Source organism: Glycine soja, chromosome 9 (genome assembly GCF_004193775.1).
Source record: "Glycine soja cultivar W05 chromosome 9, ASM419377v2, whole genome shotgun sequence".
NCBI classification, from domain to species: Eukaryota; Viridiplantae; Streptophyta; class Magnoliopsida; order Fabales; family Fabaceae; genus Glycine; species Glycine soja.
The window spans coordinates 5622935-5648750 of NC_041010.1; the positions used below are offsets into that span (position 1 = coordinate 5622935).

At 31.6% G+C, this 25816-nt stretch overlaps 1 protein-coding gene across 1 annotated transcript; it reads left to right on the forward strand.

The window, feature by feature from the left end:
- Positions 1-418: 418 nt before the first annotated feature.
- On the forward strand, positions 419-1079 carry LOC114367365. The gene has a single exon (XM_028324530.1). It carries the CDS (start codon positions 442-444, stop codon positions 793-795), a length of 354 nt encoding a protein of 117 aa, XP_028180331.1. The 5' UTR covers positions 419-441; the 3' UTR covers positions 796-1079.
- Positions 1080-25816: the final 24737 nt, after the last annotated feature.

A 25816-nucleotide genomic window follows, 5' to 3' on the forward strand; every position in this document is an offset into this window, starting at 1 on the left:
TTAAAATATATTTAGTTTAGTTTTTTTTAAAATATGTTCGAGGTTCATAATAAATTAAAGATTTTTATTTTAAATCTTTAATAAATTTTTATATTGTGTTGAATTCTGATATATTAACATTTTTATTTTAAATTTCTCTTATTAGTTAATTAATAATGCAATACGTTTTCAACAAATTGTCTCTGACATTTATCAGAACAAATATTTACTACACTAAAAAGGCAAACTAATTTGGGTTGTGGTTCTTTCATGGGCAAAACAGTAAAATCCACGAAAATCACATTGAAAAATACAAATGAAAAAAGAGAAGTAAAAAAAGAAAATACCAAAAAAAAAAAAAGCATTGAAATTGGTCATATTAGGGAATATTCTGTCTACCCAACAACCCCAAGTCCCCAACGTTGTATAAATAGGCGAAGAGACACCTTTCCCTCGACCCCAATGCTTGGCCCTCTCACAATCAACACCTCTTCTTCCACCTCCATCAGGCCAAACTATTCTTCAAGTTCAAGCCCAAAAGGTGCTGAAGCAGAGTCCAACATCAAGAGCAAGAGAAAGAGAAGCTTTGGATCAAAACCTAGCAGGAGAAAAATGTGGTTCATGTATGTGTTTGATGAGGAAAAGAAGGAACTGGGTAGGCAACAAGCACCAGGATCATGCCCTTATTGCCAAGGCAAGGTTGAGGCCATGGATGTTGAGATCCAGTGGAGACTTTGCTTCTTGCCCATGTGCTTCAAGATCAAGAGGAAGTTTTTTTGTACTTCATGTGCTAGACGTTTAGAATTGTATTATTAAACAACAACTACTTCTAATTATTATTATTATTATTATACATATTAATGATACTATTATTGTTCTCTTCATTTTAATTATATTCTACATATAACCCCCCTCTGGCTAGATTTTGGACATTGAGACAGAAATATACCACTAAATCATGCTTTCTTGTTCCCTCTCTCTCTCTCTCTCTAAATCTTTAATTCTCCATCAACATCTTTGTATCACAAGCTTTTGTTCCCTTGTTGAATTTTGAGTTTTGACCAAGGTTTTCATGTAAATGGATTTGATTTATGTTTAAATTTGTACCTTTTTTTTTTCTCCTTGTATATTGATCTTGATCTTGTTGAGCAATGAATTTCATTTTCTTTTTTACATTCCTCCCATGCTTTGATATTTATTTTTTTATTCAATTTTGGAGTATGGAGTCGATCACTTGGAGGTTAAAACGTGCTTCCTCAATATATTGATTTTAGAATTAATTGAATTGTGAATGATTTTTTTTAATAAAAAAAACTTGAATAATAGGTTGATGGGTGGTTTTCTTCTTTTCAGAGATGGGGACATGGGTTCTGAACTGAAGCTATAATTCGGCTGAGTTTGAAGCAGAAAACATATATTGCGCTTTAAAATTAAAAGACATTTTATTATCAGAGTCTCCAAGTTGATTTGATGGCACAACAACTATAGTACCTCTCCTATGGACCAAAGCTCTTCTTTATTAATTTATTTTTAATTCTATTTTACTTGTTCCTTTGTACTTTTTGCTTAACAAATAATCCTTTTCAAATTGACTGATTAAACTCGTAAAAGGAATATGAAATTATGACATATTTCGATTTTAGATAAATATCAATTTTGATCTCTAAACGTGTGTGGAGTGATAAGTTAGTTTCTGAAAATAAAATAAAAAGTCAAATTTAGTTAACCAATGTAGAAAAAATATGATAAACTAATCATATGAATAATTTAATAGCAACTTAATGCTTAAATTTTGTAATTTAATATTAAATTAATTTACAAAAATATAACTTATTAATAAATTAATTTTTAAATATAATAATTAAACGAAAAAAATCTGACAAATTTAACCATAAAACTGATTTACAATACTTTTTCCAAATTTAAATTTTTTATTTTTTAAATTAATTCGTTATCGTCTTGGGTTCTTTTTGGTTCTAAACATCACCAGACGCTACCAGTCATTTCCATACGTCCATCATGCCTGCTCCTTGTGATCTCTGAGAAAGCATCTTAATAATGGTAATGGATCAGACACAGTTGTTGATTATTAGGCATATAAAACGATAATTAACAACGACAGTGTTCCTTTCAAAAAGAACCACGGCAGTGTTTAACAAAAATAAATAAACAACGGCACCACCAACCACACTTAAATAAAGTTTTGAAATTAATTAGAGATCTGCTTATGAATTTTATTTAAGAATTAACAACGGAAAATCATAATATTATTTATCTTTTATAGTAATTATATTGAAAGCTATATTCAGAATATTTTTTAATTAATTGATAATAAAAATAGACTAATTCTTAACGAATATTAGTGAGTGAGTTGCACGAGTGAGTGAGTTAGTATCATGAGTTAGTTAGGCAGAGTTGTTACATACGGTTAACAATTAGTTTTTTGGTATAACGACTAACTAAACATTGTTTTCTCATTCCTTCAAGTGTATAAATATTTTACGAATACAATAATGAAAAGCATGCAGTCATTTGGTCACTTTACGTGCGTGAACAATGTTTCTTTCTCTCTCTCCTTTAAGGCCATTAAACCATTTTGATATGGTATCAGAGCTCTTCTCATGAAGAGTTCTGCTGCGCACTCAAATCCACATTTCAGTTTCTCTTCTTCTTGACTCCATTCACCATGAACGAATTAACACTAAACACAGAGAGTTATCTCTACCTTCATCCAAGCGAAAACCCAGTTGTAGCCCTTGTCTCGCCAGCTTTGGATTCAAGCAATTATCACTCATGGAGCAGGTCCATGGTAACAGCACTGAGCGCCAAAAATAAAGTGGAATTTATAAACGAGAATGCGCCGGAACCACTAAAAACCGATAGGACCTATGGAGCATGGAGCCGCTGCAACAACATGGTGGTATCGTGGATAGTGCACTCAGTATCAGTTGCAATAAGACAAAGTATTCTGTGGATGAACAAAGCTGAGGAAATATGAAATGATCTGAAATCTCGATATGTGCAAGAAGATCTCTTGAGAATCTCTGACCTTCAACAGGAAGCTTCATCAATGAAACAAGGTACCCTCTCTGTCACAAAATACTTTACGAAGCTCTGCATCATATGGGATGAAATTGAAAATTTCAGACCCGATCCCACTTGTTCATGCACCATTAAATGTACTTGCTCAGTCCTCACTACCATTGCTCAACGAAAGTTAGAAGATCGAGCCATGCAATTTTTACGAGGATTAAACGAACAATATAGCAACGTACGATCTCATGTGTTGCTCATGGAACCCATGCCCACAATACCAAAGATTTTCTTTTATGTAGCTCAACAAGAACGTCAGCTATCAGGTACTAATTCCCTCCCAAACTTCAACCTTGAATCAAAAGAAAGCGCTTCGATCAATGCTGTCAAGATTGTTTGCGAATTTTGCAGACGAATTGGCCATACTGAGAGTGTTTGTTACAAGAAACACGGTGTGCCTTCAAACTATGAAGGAAGAAGCAAAAGTTACAATACAAGAAACGGAAAAACATGTACTCACTGCGGGAAAATAGGACATACCATAGATGTATGTTATAAGAAGCACGGATTTCCTCTAGGATACAAGTTCGGCAATGGCAAAGTGGTAGCAAATAACATTGTGGTAGTAGAAGGAAAAGCCACGAGTGACCAAATGCAGCGCCATGAGTCTCAAGATTTGGTTCGCTTTTCACCAGAGCAGTACCAAGCATTGCTCGCTTTAATACAACAACCATCTTCAAGAAGCTCAACCTCTACCCAATCCCAAGTTGCCTCCATCTCTTCATGCTCCACTAACACCACAACAGGTACACTTCTCTCTTTTGAAACAGCAGATTCCATCTCCTGGATATTAGATTCAGGAGCAACTGACCACGTCTCCTCTTCCTTGACCAACTTTCATTCATATCACCAAGTCAGTCCCATCATGGTTAAACTACCAAACGAACAACACGTTCACGCTACCCACTCAGGAACATTGCACCTTACCCCTTCCATTATCTTGAATGATGTTCTATACATATCGTCCTTTACTTTTAACCTCATCTCCATATCCAAACTCGTGTCTTCAACTAATTGCGAACTAATCTTTTCTTCTAATACTTGTGTTTTGCATGATACCAACACCAAAGCGAAGATTCGTACAGTTGAAGTGAGTCATGGCCTTTATCGGTTCACCTTAAAACTACCCAACTCACATACCATATGTTCCACCATTGTTCATCCAAAATGTAATGTCATTCCTATAGACTTATGGCATTTTCGTATGGGTCATCCCTCTTTTGAAAGACTGCAAGTTATGCAATCTTACTATCCTTCTTTGCATAATAATAAGAATTTCGTATGTACTACATGTCACTATGCAAAGCATAAACGATCATCTTTTTCTTCAAGCATTTCACACGCATTTAACATCTTTGATCTTATACATGTAGACATATGGGGACCATGTTCAAAAGTTTCTATGCATGGGCATCGCTATTTTTTAACTATCGTGGACGACCACTCTCGTTTTACATGGATTTACTTAATGCAAACAAAAGTTGAGGCTCGCAAGATCATTATTGACTTTGTTACATATATTGAAACGCAATTTAATGGAAAAGTAAAAACTATACGTAGTGATAATGGTGCTGAATTTCTTATACATGATTTTTATGCTCAAAAGGGAATCATCCATCAAACCACTTGTGTTGAAACTCCTGAGCAAAACGGCATTGTTGAACGTAAGCACCAACACCTCTTGAATGTTACACGATCTCTCTTATTTCAAGCAAATCCTCCCCTTAATTTTTGGTGTTTTGCATTACCTCATGCAGCATACTTGATTAATTGCATTCCTACTCCCTTTTTAAATAACAAATCTCCTTACGAGAAGTTATATGCGCATCCATGTGACATCTCCAATCTTCGAGTCTTTGGTTGCATGTGTTACGTGAGTACCCTCAAATCCCACAGACAAAAGCTTGACCCTCGTGCCCACCCATGCATCTTCATTGGTTTCAAACCACACACCAAAGGATATCTTGTATATGACCTTCATTCCCATAGCATCACTACATCTCGTAACATTGCCTTCTATGAAGACCATTTCCCATTTTTTCCTGATGACCAAACCTTACCCACCCTTCATACTTATATATCACCATTCCTTTCTCAAGTAACCCCGATAAATTTGACTCTCCCATCCCACCCAGTGTCAATCCATCACCCCTCACACCACTTACCCTTCCCTACGCCGCTCCACGAGACCAAAACAAGCACCCACCTACCTCCAAGATTACCACCGTGCACTCACTTCTCAAGCTGATACCACCGCAAGTAATGTTCGGTATCCTTTACACTCTGTCCTATCTTATTCCCGCCTTTCTCCCTCACATCGACACTTTGTTATGTCAATATCGGTAAACACTGAACCCAACTCTTATGCTGAGGCTTCTAAGTTTGACTATTGGATTAAGGCAATGCAGGCTGAAATACAAGCTCTTCAACAGAACCAAACCTAGACTCTTACACCGCTACCACCACATAAGACAGCTATTGGTTGTCGATGGGTCTACAAGATCAAATACAAAGCTGACGACACTGTTGAACGATACAAGGCACGCCTCGTAGCAAAAGGGTACACACAATTAGAAAGGTTGGACTTCCTCGATACTTTTTCTCCCGTGGCTAAGCTCACTACTGTAAGATTACTTCTTGCTCTTGCTGCCCTTCACAACTGGCACCTCAGGCAACTCGACGTAAACAACGTCTTTCTTCATGGGGATCTTGACGAAGAGGTCTACATGACTCTTCCTCCAGGACTTAATGTACATGATCCTAACCTTGTTTGTCGTCTTCAACGTTCATTATATGGACTCAAACAAGCTAGCCGTCAATGGTTCACTCGGCTCTCTTCATTCCTCATCTCCCACGACTTCTGGCAGTCTTCAGCTGATCATTCCCTTTTTCTGCACTTCCATAATAATGATATCACTGCTGTTCTTGTTTATGTTGATGACATCATTTTGGTAGGTAACAACCTCGACACTATTGCGCATATCACCAAGCTCCTTGATCAAGCTTTCAGCATCAAAGACCTTGGCACGTTGAAATTCTTTCTCGATCTTAAGGTTGCTCGAACTAGCCATGGTATCCACTTATCTCAACGCAAGTACGTTTTGGACATACTGTCTGACTCAAGCATGCTTGCTTCTCGACCAGCTTCCACTCCTATGGACTATTCCACATGATTAACAGCTTCGACGGGCACCCCTTTATCAAGGGACTTCTTCCTCCTCATATCGATGTTTGATTGGACAACTCATTTACCTCAACAATACTCGTCCCGACATCACTCATGTTGTTCAACAACTTAGCCAATATATGGCTCACCCAACCTCTGCCCATTCACAAGCAGCTTTTCGTATCTTGCGGCACCTCAAAGGATCACCTGGTTCTGGTATATTCCTCGCTGCTCACGATACCCTATAGCTCAAGGCTTTCAGTGACTGTGATTGGGCGGGTTGTCGCGATACACAACGTTCCATCACCGGATTCTCGGTATATCTCGGTCCCTCCCTAATTTCCTAGCATTCAAAGAAACAATCCATAGTTTCTCGAAGCTCTTCTGAGGCAGAATATCGAGCCTTAGCATCGACCACATGTGAACTTCAGTGGCTCACGTATCTTCTCCATGATTTTAGGGTCTCCTTCATTCAGCCTGCGACCCTTTACTGCGACAACCAGTCCGCTATCCAAATAGCTTCTAACCCCGTCTTCCATGAGCATACTAAACACATCGAAATTGATTGTCATATCGTGCGAGACAAGGTCAATCAAGGACTACTCAAACTGCTTCCCATTTCTTCCCACATGCAACTCGTTGACATCCTCACGAAGCCATTCTCGTCATCTCTATTTCACGGTCTCTGTTCCTAGCTGGGAATGATGAATATCCATTCCCAGCTTGCGAGGGGCTCTTAACGAATATTAGTGAATGAGTTGCACGAGTTAGTGAGTTAGTATCATGAGTTAGTTAGGCACAGTTGTTACATACAGTTAGCAATTAGTTTTCTGGTATAACGACTAACTAAACACTGCTTTCTCTTTCCTTCAAGTGTATAAATATTTTACAAATACAATAATGAAAAGTATGCAGTCATTTGGTCATTTTACGTGCATGAACAAAGTTTCTTTCTCTCTCTCCTTTATGGCCATTAAACCATTTTGATACTAATAAGTATATTAAAATTAAATTATATACTGACATACGACTGCACAAACATCTTTATATAAAGTTGTTTATTTTATCTTTATTTAATTTTTTTTATTTAATAATAATTTATTGACATTTATTCCCAAATTTATTTTTAAAACTCAAAAACTTTGCGGGTATTATTTTTATTTATGTATGTATAATTCCTTCAACTTCATTGTATTATTTTAATTGAGGATAAGAAACAGTCACTATAAATTTATATGATTATAAAAGTGTTGTAGTTAAAGAATACAGCATTACACCAAATTACATTAATAATCTTGAGATTTTTTCGAATTACATATCTCATTATTTAATATTTACAACAACATCTCTTATAAGAATATAAATGTCATATTTTTTTAAATAATTACCAGGATTAGTATAGTATATAAGATGTCGGTGTAATATTTTAAGTATTAAAAAGGATTATTGAAAAAAAGACCTATGTTGTGTGTAGTTAAAAAAAATTAAGAAATATAAGTGTAATTTACTCTAAAGAATATCTTTTGTTTTTAATTATACATTATTTATTTTATTTTATTTTAATTTAAAATTATAAAAGTTGTAACAAAAATTAGATTGATAAATTATTTTTTAATCAATAAAAATTTTAAATTTATCCTTATCTAATGTTATCCTTGTGATTTTTTTATTTATTTAAAATATATTAAAGTAATAGAATATTTCTTATTATTACAAAACATTGAATTTCTTCTTATCTACTACTATTATTTACAGTGTTTTTTATTTTAAAGTATAATACGGAAACAAAAAATAAATTAAAAAGTCTTATTATGATCTTTCAAATGCTTTTATTTAAATTTTAAAATAAATAATATTTTAAATTTTCTTAAAAATATTCATAAACATAAAAATTATCCATATATTATTTAAATTAAAATATATTTTTAATAATAAATGAAAGGCCTAATGGTTGCGTGGTTTTTTCTATGCACATGCTTTTACTAAATATTTCGTCCAAACTCATATATAAACAAAAATAATAATGTTATATATTAGTCTTAAATATTTATTTGATTTTTGTTTATTAAATATTATTATTCTTAAAATATTCTTCATTTAACTATATTTTATTTTCAATAAATTTTTTATTCATAACATCAATTTCTAAAAGCCATTTTTAAAAATAATGTTATTTTTTTATTTGAGATTTAAAAAATTAATTGATATTAATTAAAAAATTTAACTAATATAAAATTAATTATTTTTATTTATACAGAGTCTAAAGACAATACTAGCAACAACTAAACCAGAATGCGCGTATGCAACTAAATCAGTTTATGAACAAAATAAAAACAACTGAACCAGTATGCTTATGCTGTTATGCATACTATTCCGCTCGTGTGCTTGTTCTTAAGGTCAAGGAGGAGACCACAGAAAATGACGGTCAACAACTGAGACATAATTTAATTCCCAAATAGCAATAGGCAACTTTGCCCTCTATTTCCTATCATTAATATTTGGGGGGCCCTTTTGGAAGGTGTAGTATTTTTCATGGTTTCTTCTGTCTGAATGAATGGTCAGATTCAACAAACCTGTCCTATTAATTAAGATATTACGTTTAGTTATACAATGACAAAATATTATTTGTTTACTTAGAAATAATATTAAGTCCCGGCAGAAATTTCATTATGTTAAAATATGCTATATTTACCCTGTGAAAAAAACGATATATTCATAGCACGTTGCTTGAGATTTGTTTTCTAGGTGAGAGAGAACAGGTATTCATCAACCTGTTGGATGAGAAAATAATATTGGGGGTATATAATTGTTGCTAGTTGAAAAGAATTTTATACACAATAAAAATTAAATACATGTTTTTTTTGTTGAATGAAATATTTACATTTACGTGAATATAACAAAATCTTATATCATTGGGTCAAATTTTTCAGTTATGAGGTTTAAGATTTGAATGTAAAGAATTATATTATATTATCAATTAATAATATAAGCTACCAAGTGTGCACCAAACATTTAATGAGATTGAAGGTTATTGTGCAATTATCTTTTCATGTTCTTGTTACATGTATTGAAACGCAATTTAATGAAAAAGTAAAAACTATACGTAGTGATAATGGTGCTGAATTTCTTATACATGATTTTTATGCTCAAAAGGGAATCATCCATCAAACCACTTGTGTTGAAACTCCCAAGCAAAACGGCATTGTTGAACGTAAGCACCAACACCTCTTGAATGTTACACGATCTCTCTTATTTCAAGCAAATCTTCCCCTTAATTTTTGGTGTTTTGCATTACCTCATGCAGCATACTTGATTAATTGCATTCCTACTCCCTTTTTAAATAAAAAATCTCCTTACGAGAAGTTATATGCGCATCCATGTGACATCTCCAATCTTCGAGTCTTTGGTTACGTGTGTTACGTGAGTACCCTCAAATCCCACAGACAAAAGCTTGACCCTCGTGCCCACCCATGCATCTTCATTGGTTTCAAACCACACACCAAAGGATATCTTGTATATGACCTTCATTCCCATAGCATCACTACATCTCGTAACATTGTCTTCTATGAAGACCACTTCCCACTTTTTCCTGATAACCAAACCTTACCCACCCTTCATTCTTATATATCACCAATTCCTTTCTCAAGTAACCCCGATAAATTTGACTCTCCCATCCCACCTAGTGTCAATCCATCACCCCTCACACCACTTACCCTTCCCTACGCCGCTCCATGAGACCAAAACAAGCACCCACCAACCTCCAAGATTACCACAGTGCACTCACTTCTCAAGCTGATACCACCGCAAGTAATGTTCGGTATCCTTTACACTCTGTCCTATCTTATTCCCGCCTTTCTCCCTCACATCGACACTTTGTTATGTCAATATCGGTAAACACTGAACCCAACTCTTATGCTGAGGCTTCTAAGTTTGACTATTGGATTAAGGCAATGCAGGCTGAAATACAAGCTCTTCATCAGAACCAAACCTAGACTCTTACACCGCTACCACCACATAAGACAGCTATTGGTTGTCGATGGGTCTACAAGATCAAATACAAAGTTGATGGCACTGTTGAATGATACAAGGCACGCCTCGTAGCAAAAGGGTACACACAATTAGAAGGGTTGGACTTCCTCGATACTTTTTCTCCCGTGGCTAAGCTCACTACTGTAAGATTACTTCTTGCTCTTGCTGCCCTTCACAACTGGCACCTCAGGCAACTCGACGTAAACAACGCCTTTCTTCATGGGGATCTTGACAAAGAGGTCTACATGACTCTTCCTCCAGGACTTAATGTACATGATCCTAACCTTATTTGTCGTCTTCAACATTCATTATATGGACTCAAACAAGCTAGCCGTCAATGGTTCACTCGACTCTCTTCATTCCTCATCTCCCACGACTTCCGACAGTCTTCAGCTGATCATTCCCTTTTTTCTGCACTTCCATAATAATGATATCACTGTTCTTGTTTATGTTGATGACATCATTTTGGCAGGTAACAACCTCGACACTATTGTGCATATCACCAAGCTCCTTGATCAAGCTTTCAGCATCAAAGACCTTGGCACGTTGAAATTCTTTCTCGGTCTTGAGGTTGCTCGGACTAGCCATGGTATCCACTTATCTCAACGCAAGTACGTTTTGGACATATTGTCTGACTCAGGCATGCTTGCTTCTCGACCAGCTTCCACTCCTATGGACTATTCCACACGATTAACAGCTTCGACGGGCACCCCTTTATCAGAGACTTCTTCTTCCTCATATCGACGTTTGATTGGACGACTCATTTACCTCACCAATACTCGTCCCGACATCACTCATGTTGTTCAACAACTTAGCCAATATATGGCTCACCCAACCTCTGCCCATTCACAAGCAGCTTTTCGCATCTTGCGATACCTCAAAGGATCACCTGGTTCTGGTATATTCCTCGCTGCTCACGGTACCCTACAACTCAAGGCTTTCAGTGACTCCGATTGGGCGGGTTGTCGCGATACACAACCTTCCATCATCGAATTCTTGGTATATCTCGGTCCCTCCCTAATTTCCTGGCGTTCAAAGAAACAATCCACAGTTTCTCGAAGCTCTTCTGAGGCAGAATATCGAGCCTTAGCATCGACCACATGTGAACTTCAGTGGCTCACGTATTGTTGACTCGTTGGCAAGTGTACCAAATCGTCACAAGTAGTAAAGTTCTCGGAAGTCCGAGTGTCGAATCCACAGGGACTTTGTTTGTACTTAGATTAATGCAAATCCAATTTAAAAGCAAGAGATAAGAATTTAAAATAAAAGATAAAAAAAGATAGAAGATAAGGTAAAGAAAAGATAAAAGATTTAAAGATAAAATTAGAAGATGAAAGAATTAAAGATAAAATTAAAAGATAAAGAAAAAGATAAAAGATAAAAAAGATAAAAGATTTAGATAAAATAATATTAGGAACTGACTTGCCTTGTCTGCCTAGGATGTATGAGTTTATGATTTTTTTCTTTACCAATTCAGGTGATTTTATCCCACCCACATCTATTCATTTACTTGCCCCTGATGCCTCACGATGACAAGCCTATTTTACCTATCTATCCCCCAAATGCCTTTGCAAAGACTCAATAGATAAAATGCATGAAGTTCTAATTCTAGATGTTTGCTTTGACGCATGGGCATAATGCAATCACTCTATGCCTAACAATGATTTTATTATGATATCTTTTCTTCTTGTTCTATTAGAAGTTATCCTCTCCCGAGCGTCTAACCCCTAAAACTAATGCATGCATATCTTCTTTAAATCTTATTTAGAAGTTACCCTCTTCCGAGCATCTAACCCCTAACAGAATATAAAGATGAGTATGCAAGGTAAAAATAGAAAAGAAAATAGGAAAGAAAAACCTGGTATTGCATTGATAAATAGTGAAGAGTACATCATACATCGCATTGGCTTCTAGGCCTGCCAGACCCTAACTAAGGGGGTTTAGCCACTCATGGCCATTGAGGGCTTTACAATGAGAAGGGGGGTGAAAGAAAGAAAGGGAGTAAATGAAACCCCTAGGAGGGGGGGTTCTGTCGTGGTGTCCTATGTCCCTTGGATTGACTCTCTATTTATAGTTGCTGAAGTGGGCTTTGGGCCTTCGTAGGCGCGCTTAGCGCGACACCCCGCGCTTAGCGCATGTACTTCCTGGCCCGCTTAGCTCGTGATGCGCGCTGAGCGCGCGTATTGGGTTGGGCCTTCTTCAAATTTTCTTCTTTTCTTCAATTTTTCTGCCCTTTTTGCTTGTTACACCTCCAATTTTTATATCTGCACCCAAAAATTCAATTTAATTAATTTTCTAACTTTTAATCACAAATAACTGCTAAATAATTAATTTCAAGCCAATATTTGACTAATTTTCTACTATCAAAATACAATTATTTAGCAGTTATCACGTATCTTCTCCATGATTTTAGGGTCTCCTTCATTCAGCCTGCGACCCTTTACTGCGACAACCAGTCCGCTATCCAAATAGCTTCTAACCCTGTCTTCCATGAGCGTACTAAACACATCGAAATTGATTGTCATATCGTGCGAGACAAGGTCAATCAAGGACTACTCAAACTGCTTCTTCCCACATGCAGCTCGCTGACATCCTCACGAAGCCACTCTCGCCATCTCTATTTCACGGTCTCTGTTCCAAGTTGGGAATGATGAATATCCATTCCCAGCTTGCGGGGGGCTCTTAACGAATATTAGTGAGTGAGTTGCACGAGTGAGTTGTACGAGTTAGTGAGTTAGTATCATGAGTTAGTTAGGCACAGCTGTTACATACGGTTAGCAATTAGTTTTCTGGTATAACGACTAACTAAACACTGCTTTCTCTCTCCTTCAAGTGTATAAATATTTTACAAATACAATAATGAAAAGCATGTGGTCATTTTACTTGCGTGAACAAAGTTTCTTTCTCTCTCTCTCTTTTATGGCCATTAAACCATTTTGATACTAATAAGTATATTAAAATTAAATTATATACTGACATACGACTGCACAAACATCTTTATATAAAGTTGCTTATTTTATCTTTATTTAATTTTGTTTATTTAATAATAATTTATTGACATTTATTCCCAAATTTATTTTTAAAACTCAAAAACTTTGCGGGTATTATTTTTATTTATGTATGTATAATTCCTTCAACTTCATTGTATTATTTTAATTGAGGATAAGAAACAGTCACTATAAGTTTATATGATTATAAAAGTGTTGTAGTTAAAGAATACAGCATTACACCAAATTACATTAATAATCTTGAGATTTTTTCGAATTAGATATCTCATTATTTAATATTTACAACAACATCTCTTATAAGAATATAAATGTCATATTTTTTAAATAATTACCAGGATTAGTATAGTATATAAGATGTCGGTGTAATATTTTAAATATTAAAAAGGATTATTGAAAAAAAGACCTATGTTGTGTGTAGTTAAAAAAAATTAAGAAATATAAGTGTAATGTACTCTAAAGAATATCTTTTTTTTTAATTCTACATTATTTGTTTTATTTTAATTTAATTTAAAATTATAAAAGTTGTAACAAAAATTAGATTGATAAATTATTTTTTAATCAATAAAAATTTTAAATTTATCCTTATCTAATGTTATCCTTGTGATTTTTTTATTTATTTAAAATATATTAAAGTAATAGAATATTTCTTATTATTACAAAAAAATTGAATTTCTTCTTATCTACTACTATTATTTACAGTGTTTTTATTTTAAAGTATAATAAGGAAACAAAAAATAAATTAAAAAGTCTTATTATGATCTTTCAAATGCTTTTATTTAAATTTTAAAATAAATAATATTTTAAATTTTCTTAAAAATATTCATAAACATAAAAATTATCCATATATTATTTAAATTAAAATATATTTTTAATAATAAATCAAAGGCCTAATGGTTGCGTGGTTTTTTCTATGCACATGCTTTTACTAAATATTTCGTCTAAACTCATATATAAACAAAAATAATAATGTTATATATTAGACTTAAATATTTATTTGATTTTTGTTTATTAAATATTATTATTCTTAAAATATTCTTCATTTAACTATATTTTATTTTCAATAACTTTTTTATTCATAACATCAATTTCTAAAAGCCATTTTTAAAAATAATGTTATTTTTTTATTTGAGATTTAAAAAATTAATTGATATTAATTAAAAAATTTAACTAATATAAAATTAATTATTTTTATTTATACAGAGTCTAAAGACAATACTAGCAACAACTAAACCAGAATGCGCGTATGCAACTAAATCAGTTTATGAACAAAATAAAAACAACTGAACCAGTATGCTTATGCTGTTATGCATACTATTCCGCTCGTGTGCTTGTTCTTAAGGTCAAGGAGGAGACCACAGAAAATGACGGTCAACAACTGAGACATAATTTAATTCCCAAATAGCAATAGGCAACTTTGCCCTCTATTTCCTATCATTAATATTTGGGGGGCCCTTTTGGAAGGTGTAGTATTTTTCATGGTTTCTTCTGTCTGAATGAATGGTCAGATTCAACAAACGTGTCCTATTAATTAAGATATTACGTTTAGTTATACAATGACAAAATATTATTTGTTTACTTAGAAATAATATTAAGTCCCGGCAGAAATTTCATTATGTTAAAATATGCTATATTCACCCTGTGAAAAAAACGATATATTCATAACACGTTGCTTGAGATTTTTTTTCTAGGTGAGAGAGATCAGGTATTCATCAACCTATTGGATGAGAAAATAATATTATTGTATATAATTGTTACTAGTCGAAAAAAATTTTACACACAATAAAAATTAAATATATGTTTTTTTTAATGAAACATTTACATTTACGTGAATATAACAAAATTTTATATCATTACGTCAATTTTTTGAGTTATGAGGTTTAAGATTTGAATTTAAAGAACTATACTATATTATCAATTAATAATATAAACTACCAAGTGTGCACCAAACATTTAATGAGATCGAAGGTTATTGTGTAAACCTTAAACCTTTAGTGACCATTAACCTCTAGAGGATATTTGGTAGAAAAGAAGCTTTTGTTTTTTCAAGAATCATAGATTGGAAATTTTAGGTTTTTGGGAAATGATGTTTTTTGGGAATGTTTTTTTAACTAATTTCTCATGAAAACTTTCTTATGAGAAAGGGGGAAATATTGCTCTCTTGAGATTAATTTTTCTTTTATTACAACAAAATTATCATATTATTTTTTATTAAATTATATAATGTGACATAATTAAAATAATCAATAAAAATATATGTAATATTAATTTCTAAGAAACACATCTAAAGATTATCAATGACCAACCAACTAAATTTTATTTATTTCCAAAATTTATAATTTTCCAGCATGAAAAAATTTATCCCCTAACAAATGTTACCTTAGTGACAATCTGTCATGATAGAATGATCTTTTACTAGGGATGTAAGTGGTATAGATTGGGTTGAGTTTAGACTAATTTTCAATCTAATCCCATTAAACTTAATTGACTTTATCTTTTTTAACAACTAAATCCAATTTTAATTGGGTTGGTCATGGAATTGTGTCAATAAAAAATTATCACATTTTTAAATCTTAAAAAAAAATTCCTCATACTAAAAAATAGTAAGAAATATTTTTTAAAAATCTATATTTTCCAAATCTGTTTTAAAATTACTATTTGAAATAAGGTCCAAGAGAGGAAGTCAATCATAATCTCTTGCATAAACATTCACATTTACCTATTAACTAACATGTACGGTATTAAAATATTATATTCAGATGATAACCAGAGAAGATAAATCATAAACTTGTAACCAATTTAAGTAACTCATTTGCATGTAATGATAAATTATAAATCAATAGCCTATCTAACAACTCATAGTATTCATAAAAGATAATATTCTTATACAACTCAAAATAAAGTCAACAATAATCATTTAATAGGATTTTCTCTATAAGTATTTAGTATTTAGTATATATCAATATTTTGTTATATGTTTAATTCACTGAATGTGGATTGAGTTAGATTTTAGTGGGATCCAACATTTTAAATCCATTATTAACCCAATCTTAATTAGGTTCACTAAAATAAAATACATATAATATATTAATGCAATTTAACTCACAAAAATTTAATTAAATTGGATTTGATTAGAAAAATTCACATGAATATTATCCATTTAGGCCCCTCATCCTTACCATCACTCTCCACACAATTGCCAGTACTCTATATACATTATTTATATTAAATACTTATTTGTAGCCATTTCCATGGCCAATATAATTCATATTTTGCATTTTGGTTGTTTGATTGATTATTTCCTAATTAAAATTTTATATATGATAATAGTATAAGAATTGTTTATTGACACAAAATTGGCCTAAAATAATGCAAAATAAATTTATTAACCTTATTTTTTCTGATGTGAAAGTTGTAAAAGCCTACATGTTTGGCATCATCTTCAAAAGTCACAAATGGGGGAGATATATGATTAAAGCTTGAGTCACCTTTCAGTTCAGTCCTTGCAGTTGCACACATGCACTTATAATGTAAACGCTCCAGAATTTAGAAACTGACACCACATGTGCCTAACCCACGTGCATCATCAGCATCAACGCTACCAGCCTACCTCACCCTCCAACCAGTCCTCACTTCTTAGCTTAATGGGAAGTAATTCTGTTGGAAGCAAGTAAAATTAAATATTATCTGTAGCAAAATTCTCCTTTTAAATATTTAATATAATTATATATTCAATACTCGAATTAAAATCTTTAATTAAGTTAAAATAATTTTTTATCCATACACTTCATGCTTACTTTATTATTTTGCATGCTATGCCTATGCATCTTTATATATTAATCAAAACCAGATATGTATTGTGTGTTCCCATCGTAAGTTATGCTTTGCGGGGACATATCCCTAGCATGACATGTACTATAACTTTATTCATTTCCCATCTGCTAAACGACTTTTTTATCCAAAAAATAAATATTTATTTAAAAAATACAAATCAAAAAATATTTACCAAATGAAATTATTATTCACTTTGAGAAGTTGATTCCCCAAAAATTGATTTTTCCATGTGAATAATTTTTTTCGCCTTAGTTTAGAAATTAATTCTTGAGAAACCCGAATTTTAAACTAAGGTTTTTTTAACACATGTTATGAAATTTGTTCCTGGAACTGTTTCATAATGTGTTTTTTTTATTCTTTTATTTTATTTTTGTTTTATTAGTTGTTTTACTATTTTTTGAATATTTATTTTTTCCTTTTTAATTATCTATATTTAAGTTTAAATAGAAAATAATTTTATTTTGTATATGTTGTTATTTTTTGCATATTTTTGTTTTATCATTTTCTGAAGAATTAAAATCATTTTTTAAAAGTGAGTGATGAAATATCGCTGATTTGAAAAAAATAATAATACGAAAATAAATATGTTTTTATCTCTTATATCTTTATTTTGTAGTAATTTTAACAAACACACTATAGTGAATACAAACTCATAAAAATTACTCACATAAAAATTATAAAATATTTTGATACTCAAACTAAAAAAAAGAAATATATAGTCAAAAGACTAAATAAACCAAATATAATTCATAATAAATAAATAATTATTTTTTTAAAAAAATAATTGTTTTCTTATTTGTTTTAATTTGTGTTAATTTTTTATTTGACTAATTTATATATATTAATTTATAAAAATATAGTTTATGTAGAATAGTATTTTTAAAAAAATCCTTAAATGAAACCAAATTTATCTCGATTGAAATAGACAAAAAAAAGACTTAGATAAATAAATAAAATTTATCTATAATAGGTGACTTAGATAAATAAACAATTATTCATGTTTATGATATTTTATCGATCGAATGTTAATGTAGTTCCTAAATATAAACTGTCGGTTAAATAAAAATTTTATAAACAACAAATAATTTTTATTTTTTTATTGAAAGATTAAAATATTTTTTTTGAAAAATGGAAATGAAAAGAAAATGGGAAAAAATTATATAGTTTTAATAGTTTAATTTTTTTCATTAAAAAAAATTGTGGATATAGTGCTATTTTGCATGATTAAAGAAAAAGAATTTAGGTAAACATCATAATCCTTTTGGACTAACATAATTAAAGTAGATAATCTTTTAAAAAATAACAATAGAATTCCAATGATGAATTGTAAGTTTATTCAAACAAAAGTAGCAACAAGTAGTTTGCGCAATGACTACACTGATTCATCACGCATCAGATCAATAATCTCATCAGGTGTTCTTGATTTCCTTGGTTTGTGCGGCAGGACAATGATTTCATCTGGAGAACGCTCAAAAGTTGCATTTAACTCAATCAAACATTTGCTATTGAAGAGATGAAAAATATTTTTCTCACATCAACGTCGTGTTTGAGCTCCATACAGTCGTATTCAACACAACTATCACCTACATAAATTGGTTGACGGTAAAAAAGATTTATTAAAATTTTACAACCTCCATTGGTGTAAAACATTATTTTCCTTAAGGCAGCAAGTGACATGTCCTCCCTATGGCATTCAAATATTATCCTTTCATATGATGGAATCAAGTTACCATTGCAATACACAAGAACAAATATACATTATCCATATTTTAAGCAATATGGTGAATATCAAACAAAGGTGTTGAGTTTCATCTAACCCATACTGCTTTATATATTAGGTAATCAAGTGTTCTCCCCATGACTCATACCAAAGGTTGAGATCACACTGACAATATAAACACTTTAGATTGAGTCTTACTTAATTACGTTTGATTTGTGCAATTCAAAAAAAAATATTCAGTCAAATCGTCTCGTAGAAAGAATTGTCCAATTACGCCATCTCAAAACAAGCACTCTAAGGTCAAATCATATGGGAAAAAGCAATGTAGAATCAAATAGTCTTGAAAAAATCAATGTTCATTCAATTCGTATCAGAAAAATGCAATGTTCATTGTATTAAATGCATTTGTTCAATGTTCATTCAATTAACAAGAACAAATTGACAATCATCATAATAGGACATAATTAACAAGGAAATTAATGTCGCTTGCATCCACTAGTTCCACATCTGGGAGGTTGTTTATTTCTTGTCAGCTGTCGACATACTCGTTCATGTTCTTGTAGTTGAAGTTGTTCATCAGAATTGATTGGCCAATTAACACATATTTGTGTCTTTTCTTCCAAATTACAATCCATTATTGATGTTCCTTCGCCCAATTTGTGTCATTATGTCCTCTTATGTCAATATAATGGATTTTGTTAAGATTACACGATGAATTTGATATGTCTTGACAAAGTTCAAATTGAAGTTTGACCTTGTCAACTTGTTGTCATACTACCATTAGAAAACAAATTAAAGCGACACAAACACTTCATATTTTGGCAAAAATGACTCAAACCCTCTGTAAGACATCCAATGGAACTAAAAAAATAACTTGCGTTAATAATTTGAAAAACAATGTAATTGACGTTTGAATAAATAAAAGGAAAACCAAATGGTTCAACCTCCTCGTTACACATGTTGTCAAATCTTGACCTGTAGCCTATAACATCACTGTGTGGGATTCTAGAAAATCATAGCCCTTTGTCACTCCATCTAGTGAAATGTAATATGTTAGTGTCAAATACATAACCAAAAATGGACTTTGTTTCAGTGGGAAATTATTGTTTACCTAGGTGCAAGTGAATACCACGATTGACGCTGGACCCTTGGTTGAATGAATGACGTGCGATACCATGCCCAAGACTGCAACAACACTATACCTTCCATTTTTTGGATATGGGTGATAACGAATGTCAAATCATTAAAAACAAATAAAACTAGGAAATTCTATAGCACATGCTTAATCTAGATCGAACTCAAAAATATGATTTAATTTGGTTCCTACATTTATTCACTTATAAACAGAAAGGGGGAAAATTTATTGAACAATTTGTAATCGACTATAAAGGAATGCGAAAACACACAAAAACAGAGATGAAGAAACAAAACAAAATAAGAACATAATACAAGTCAAGTTTAATAGCATCAATCCAATTCACCAAACCAATGTAAATCAAATTATTATAGTTACTACGGATGATGTTCAATGTGAAAGTTCACTCAGGTGCATTAGAGAAAGTTTAATCGAATCAGTCTCCCTAAATTGTCTGATATCGCAAATTAGGTTGGAAAATCATCCAAACAATCTGTGATTAAATTTTGAAATTAGGAAATGAATCCATAACCTAATCCATTTTCAATCCAAAGCATAATCATAATCATGAAAATAAAAAATAAGATTGAATAGAAAGATGAACATTCAAAAAGGTTAACAATACTAAACCATAATTCAAATTTAGCCTTGCTTGGAATGGATACTTTGATTGATTAATTGGTTAGCCTTTCATGATCATCAACAATGAAAAGCCACGAAATTATGTTCAAGAAATGGAAGAACAAAAGTGAAAAAAGGAAGAAGAATGAAGAATAATTAAGAGAAAAGAGAAAGCTTGCACAACAAGTAGCTAATTCTATTTTTTTTTTTTGTTTTGAAAATGAAGTAACTAACTAAATTTTATTAATATATAGAGTGACTACTCATAAGGAAGGGATGGACCTTGATTAGGCTCATCTGATCTACTTAATTAAATTAATTACATAAAACAAAGCCCAAACTCATGCCTAATTATTAAAGTGCAGAGGTTCTGACTTCCAAGCTCAATTTGACCCTCGAAATGACAAAATTGGCCAAAGCTTTCAAGTTTTGATTGATGAAAAGTTTTGTTTAGCATAGAGTAATCAGAACCATGTGATTTAGGGTTCACATGTGTGTAATTGATTAAAGGTGAATCAACAAGTGAATCCTTCTGGAACTTCATTAAGCGTGACTCATGCACTAGCAAAAGTGCCTCAACATGAGCAATTGGTTGAGGCTCAAACTTGCTCTCAATAATAGAGATAACTTGATGATAATCGGAAGGAAGACCTTCAAGGATGAAGTAGCTGTGTTCTTGAAGAGAAATCGAACTTCATATAGACACAAGATCTTGCATAATGTTGATTTCAAAATTAATTTAACAACTAATCCAAAAAAAAAATATTTCTCGACTATCTCAAATAACTTTCCTTTTTATTAATAATTAAAAATAACTATGTATCACAATATAAATTATTTACTGTAAAATTGAAATATAATTTATTATTCCAAAATATTTATTTATTATCAATTTTATAAATTTAATTTATTTATTTAGTAAATATAGCATTTAAAAGAAACTAATAACATTTTGGAATACTGTTATAAATATGTGACTAAAATTTAATTTATATCTAGTGTAAAAAAATAAAAATAAAAAGTATTGCATACACCAATCAGTATCTCGCCATCTTGTTTTATTTTTTTTTTACACAAAGCTTTTATTAATTGCAATTGTTTTTGTGCTCAGGTTGAATTGGAATAGTTTCCAAGAGATTATGACATGGAGTCCGGTAAGTCATTTGGGGGAAATGATATTATCAACTTGGTTGCAAGGTGAGATCATGTTTATGCAATAGTCCCCCCAAAATATATTCTCTATGTATAAATGTAGGCTGTGTTTTCTAGTAGGATATAAAATATATCTTGATCTGCCTTTCTCTTTGTACAGCATACTATTCATAATTTTAATCCCTATACTGAAGATATATTTTTAAGTATTTCATGCAATTATATTTTTATCTTAAAGGCTCTAATTTGAAATTGTTAAATAAATTGCATACCAATTAAAATATGATTTTAAAATTACTTAGTAATAAGGATAACCTTTTATCATTATTAGTGGGAAAAAAATACTATAAAAGTAAATATAATAAATAATATAATTAATATTAAATATAAAATTTTACATAAATATATATATATATATATATATATATATATATATATATATATATATATAATATTATGATGAATAATTTTTTTCATATCTATACGTGTAAACAAAAAAATATGTATCTCTATAACTCTACATATATAAGTAAACAAACTATCAATGTATAATTTAAATTTACTGTGAATATACTTTATAAGAACATATTGTGGATGTGATCAATATGAACCAAAAAATATATTTTTACTGGGAAATAGATATTTTGTGTCTAATTGCTTTTTCATTTTTTAAAAAAATAATTGGTGGATAATTTGTGTCCTTACTTTTTAATACAAACAAAAATTAGGTAAGAAAAATATTTGTGATAGAATCTCTTCTTTTTCTGATTGGTGTATACATCCTCCAACTTATCTTTTTCTTTTTATTTGATATGACCTTTGTGAGATCCTTGTATACAGGTTAGAGTACTCTTCTTATATATACTGTTATATAATAAAGTTTTGCTTTATAAAAGTACTCTTATATATACTGTTATATAATAAAGTTTTGCTTTATAAAAGGAATTAAGTAAAATAACTTCTAAAACTAAGATGCATATTCTAGTATCCGGGTAAGTATATTATATTTATATTTGTTAATGTTAGTAATTAGTATTGTTAGCGGAGGATTCGAAGCAATTAATTAATGTATATGTATATATGTTGATTGTGTTTGGCGGCCTCATGTTTGGAATGTGAGCACTGCAAGACTGATCAGGAAAATTAATGTGAAAAGTTGCAAAGTGTAATAATCTTATAAAGCATATCTTTTAAGATGATCGTCACGAAATAACCGTCTTAAAAAACATACATACTAAAACAATTCTTAAACAACCGTTTTAGAAAACTAACAATCGTCTTAAAAAACATACATACTAAGACGATTCTTAAACAACCGTTTTAGAAAACTAAAATTATAAGATAATTATTATATCATAATCGTCTTAAAAAGAAAGGTCTAACAAACTTTCTAAAATAATCCTGATGTAATAACTGTCTTGAAATATCAGTCTTAAAAAGTTTGCATTTTTGAAGTTTGCATTTTTGAAGATGATGTTTTTCAAAACTTTTTAGCGATGTTGACTATAACAACAGTTAAAAATCATCATCATCGTGAAAGCCCAATTTAACTGTCATTAAAAAACTTTATTGTAATAGTGAGAGCATCAAACAAATACTTGATCTGGAGTAGAAACTCACATCGTTTTTTCCACCAAGTTTCACAGTGCGTAATTATCACGACATAACTTGTGTTTGCTGATGAAAATAATCATGAATTCTCAAACAAATTTCATGAGTGAACGTGGCCCAAACAACGAGCAAGAATCGACGGTGAAGGTGTTGATTGGAGCTATGCGAGAAGAATTTGATCTTGTTGTTTGATGTTGTTGTTCCCAGGTTTCATAGGCTAGATTCTCAATACCAACTACACAATCATCTTCAATGAGAAATTTTAGGGGAATATGTAGATTTGCAACAAATCATTGAAATCGATACGATTTGGTGATTGGCTCAAACTTGTTGATGCCATATCAAAAACGTAGAATCATCAAGCTTTGTTGAGAAAGAATTTGGGAACGAAGAAGAAGAAACAAACGAATTTGCAGAGGCCGTCATGGAAGATTGAACTAAGCTCTAGATACTAAAAAAGAAAAGTAAAACAAATATTTGAGAGAAGTGAAAAACTAATAAAGGAAATAATGATTTTCAATAGGCAAGTGAGTCTGAGATTACAGATCTATATTTATAGATAGATTTACAATAACAAAATCCTAACTAACTTTGTAATTGTAAACTGACATCTAACCACTATGGTTAAATCTAACTAGACAGTTGCAGTTGAATAACTGCAAGTTAGTGTATTACTCTAATAATAAGGATCCAAGTGTGGTAGACGAAGTCACTAGCTCTGGCAGTAGCAAGAGTGAATTCCAATGAGCAACAAGACCTGCATACACATGCATAAACACTCCAATGCCACCATTGCCAACGCCAAAGAATGTAAGAGTTGAGTAATGAGGTTAGCATCTATATTTTTAGCCTAGGCATGCATGAAATATCTTATCCAAGTTATAAATGGAGAAAAGTTAATTATAGACCATTGGTCTCGTGAGAAGCCCAATATATATCTCCTTAACATTCATTTTCTCGTAAAAAAAATCTAAATTAATTCACCATGTAACAATACATAAAGATTTTCCCTCAAAAAACAATATACAAAGATTTGACTCGAAAACCTAATGCATTGAAACGCAAAAGAATCATGGCTTATTCCATGCAAGAGTCGACATTACATCATCGGGTTTTTGAGCTCTTTCTTTGTCACCACCCGATACTAAGGACTCACGAATCACCCTTTTGCTCACTGTATCACCCTTTGTTGCATTCTCTTCTTTACTAGTATTCCTTGATCCTTTGATCTCTTCTTTCTTTACTTGCTCCATCCTCTCTTTACGTGCCTCCATAACCAATTAACCACACCCTTATTATCACAACACAATGAGCATCAATCGTCACCGTACATATGGCACTTCACAATGGCCATGCGTAGCATTCAACTTGTATATATATACATCACAATCACTAATATATATGTCTATATGTTGGGTTATGAAAGAACAATCTGTGACTACACATGTCAATTCTTTGAACTTAGCACTGCTACGTGTCTTCGTGACCATAATTTTGGTTACACCGTGCGTTCAACTAGAATGTAATTATTTGAAGCAAGAACTACTATACGTGTCATTGTGTTAATTATAGACCATTGGTAATTACTAGAATGTAATTAGCACTGCTACGTGTCTTCGTGACCACAATCTGTGGCTACACTCATACACATGTCATGTCTTTGAAGCAAGAACTACTATACGTGTCATTATGTTATCATCTTCAAAGAGAAAATTACACGTGGCCACATGACTTCAAATTTAAGTAGACATAAGAGCGACGTGTTGCGTCTTCTCATATATATGAAGGATATGATAAGAATCTTATAATCGCCCACTGAAGCTGACGTATCTGACACAGCAAAGCACAATTATTTTTTAGTTGTTATTGTTACTTAAAAGGAATATCCATTCAAATTCAATCTTTCCTTCCTCTTCTTTTTTCTTAAATCAAAGTAGATATATAAAGAGGGGTGTAGATTTTAAATGTAAATGAAACATTAATTTTCTAACGAAAGCATAATTAAATGATCCTGTTGGAACCGTTCCTAAGGCATTAATTAGCCTTTTTTCCTTTTCTCAATCATAAAAAAAATGATAGAACAGAAATGTTTAATTAGGTGCTATTGTATTAGCTAGACCAGAGAGATATAAGGGATAATTTATACTATACTTCTCAAAGGCTAATTAACAGCAGTTATATATTTTATTCAAATATACAATTTTTCTATTTTATATCACCCTTATGGATTGTCAGTTTTTTTAACAAAAATACACACTTCTACGTTACTTTTACATATAGAGTACTGTATGTATACATACATATTCTCAAAACTAACAAAATAGGAGAAATAAAAAAATGTGTAATTTTATTCAAGAATAAGTGAAGAGGTAATTTGATCGACCTTAACAAATAATGATAATTGGAAATTGAGCAGTGCAGTATTTCTTAGATAACTTGCATAATATAGAATAATATATAGAGCATCAATA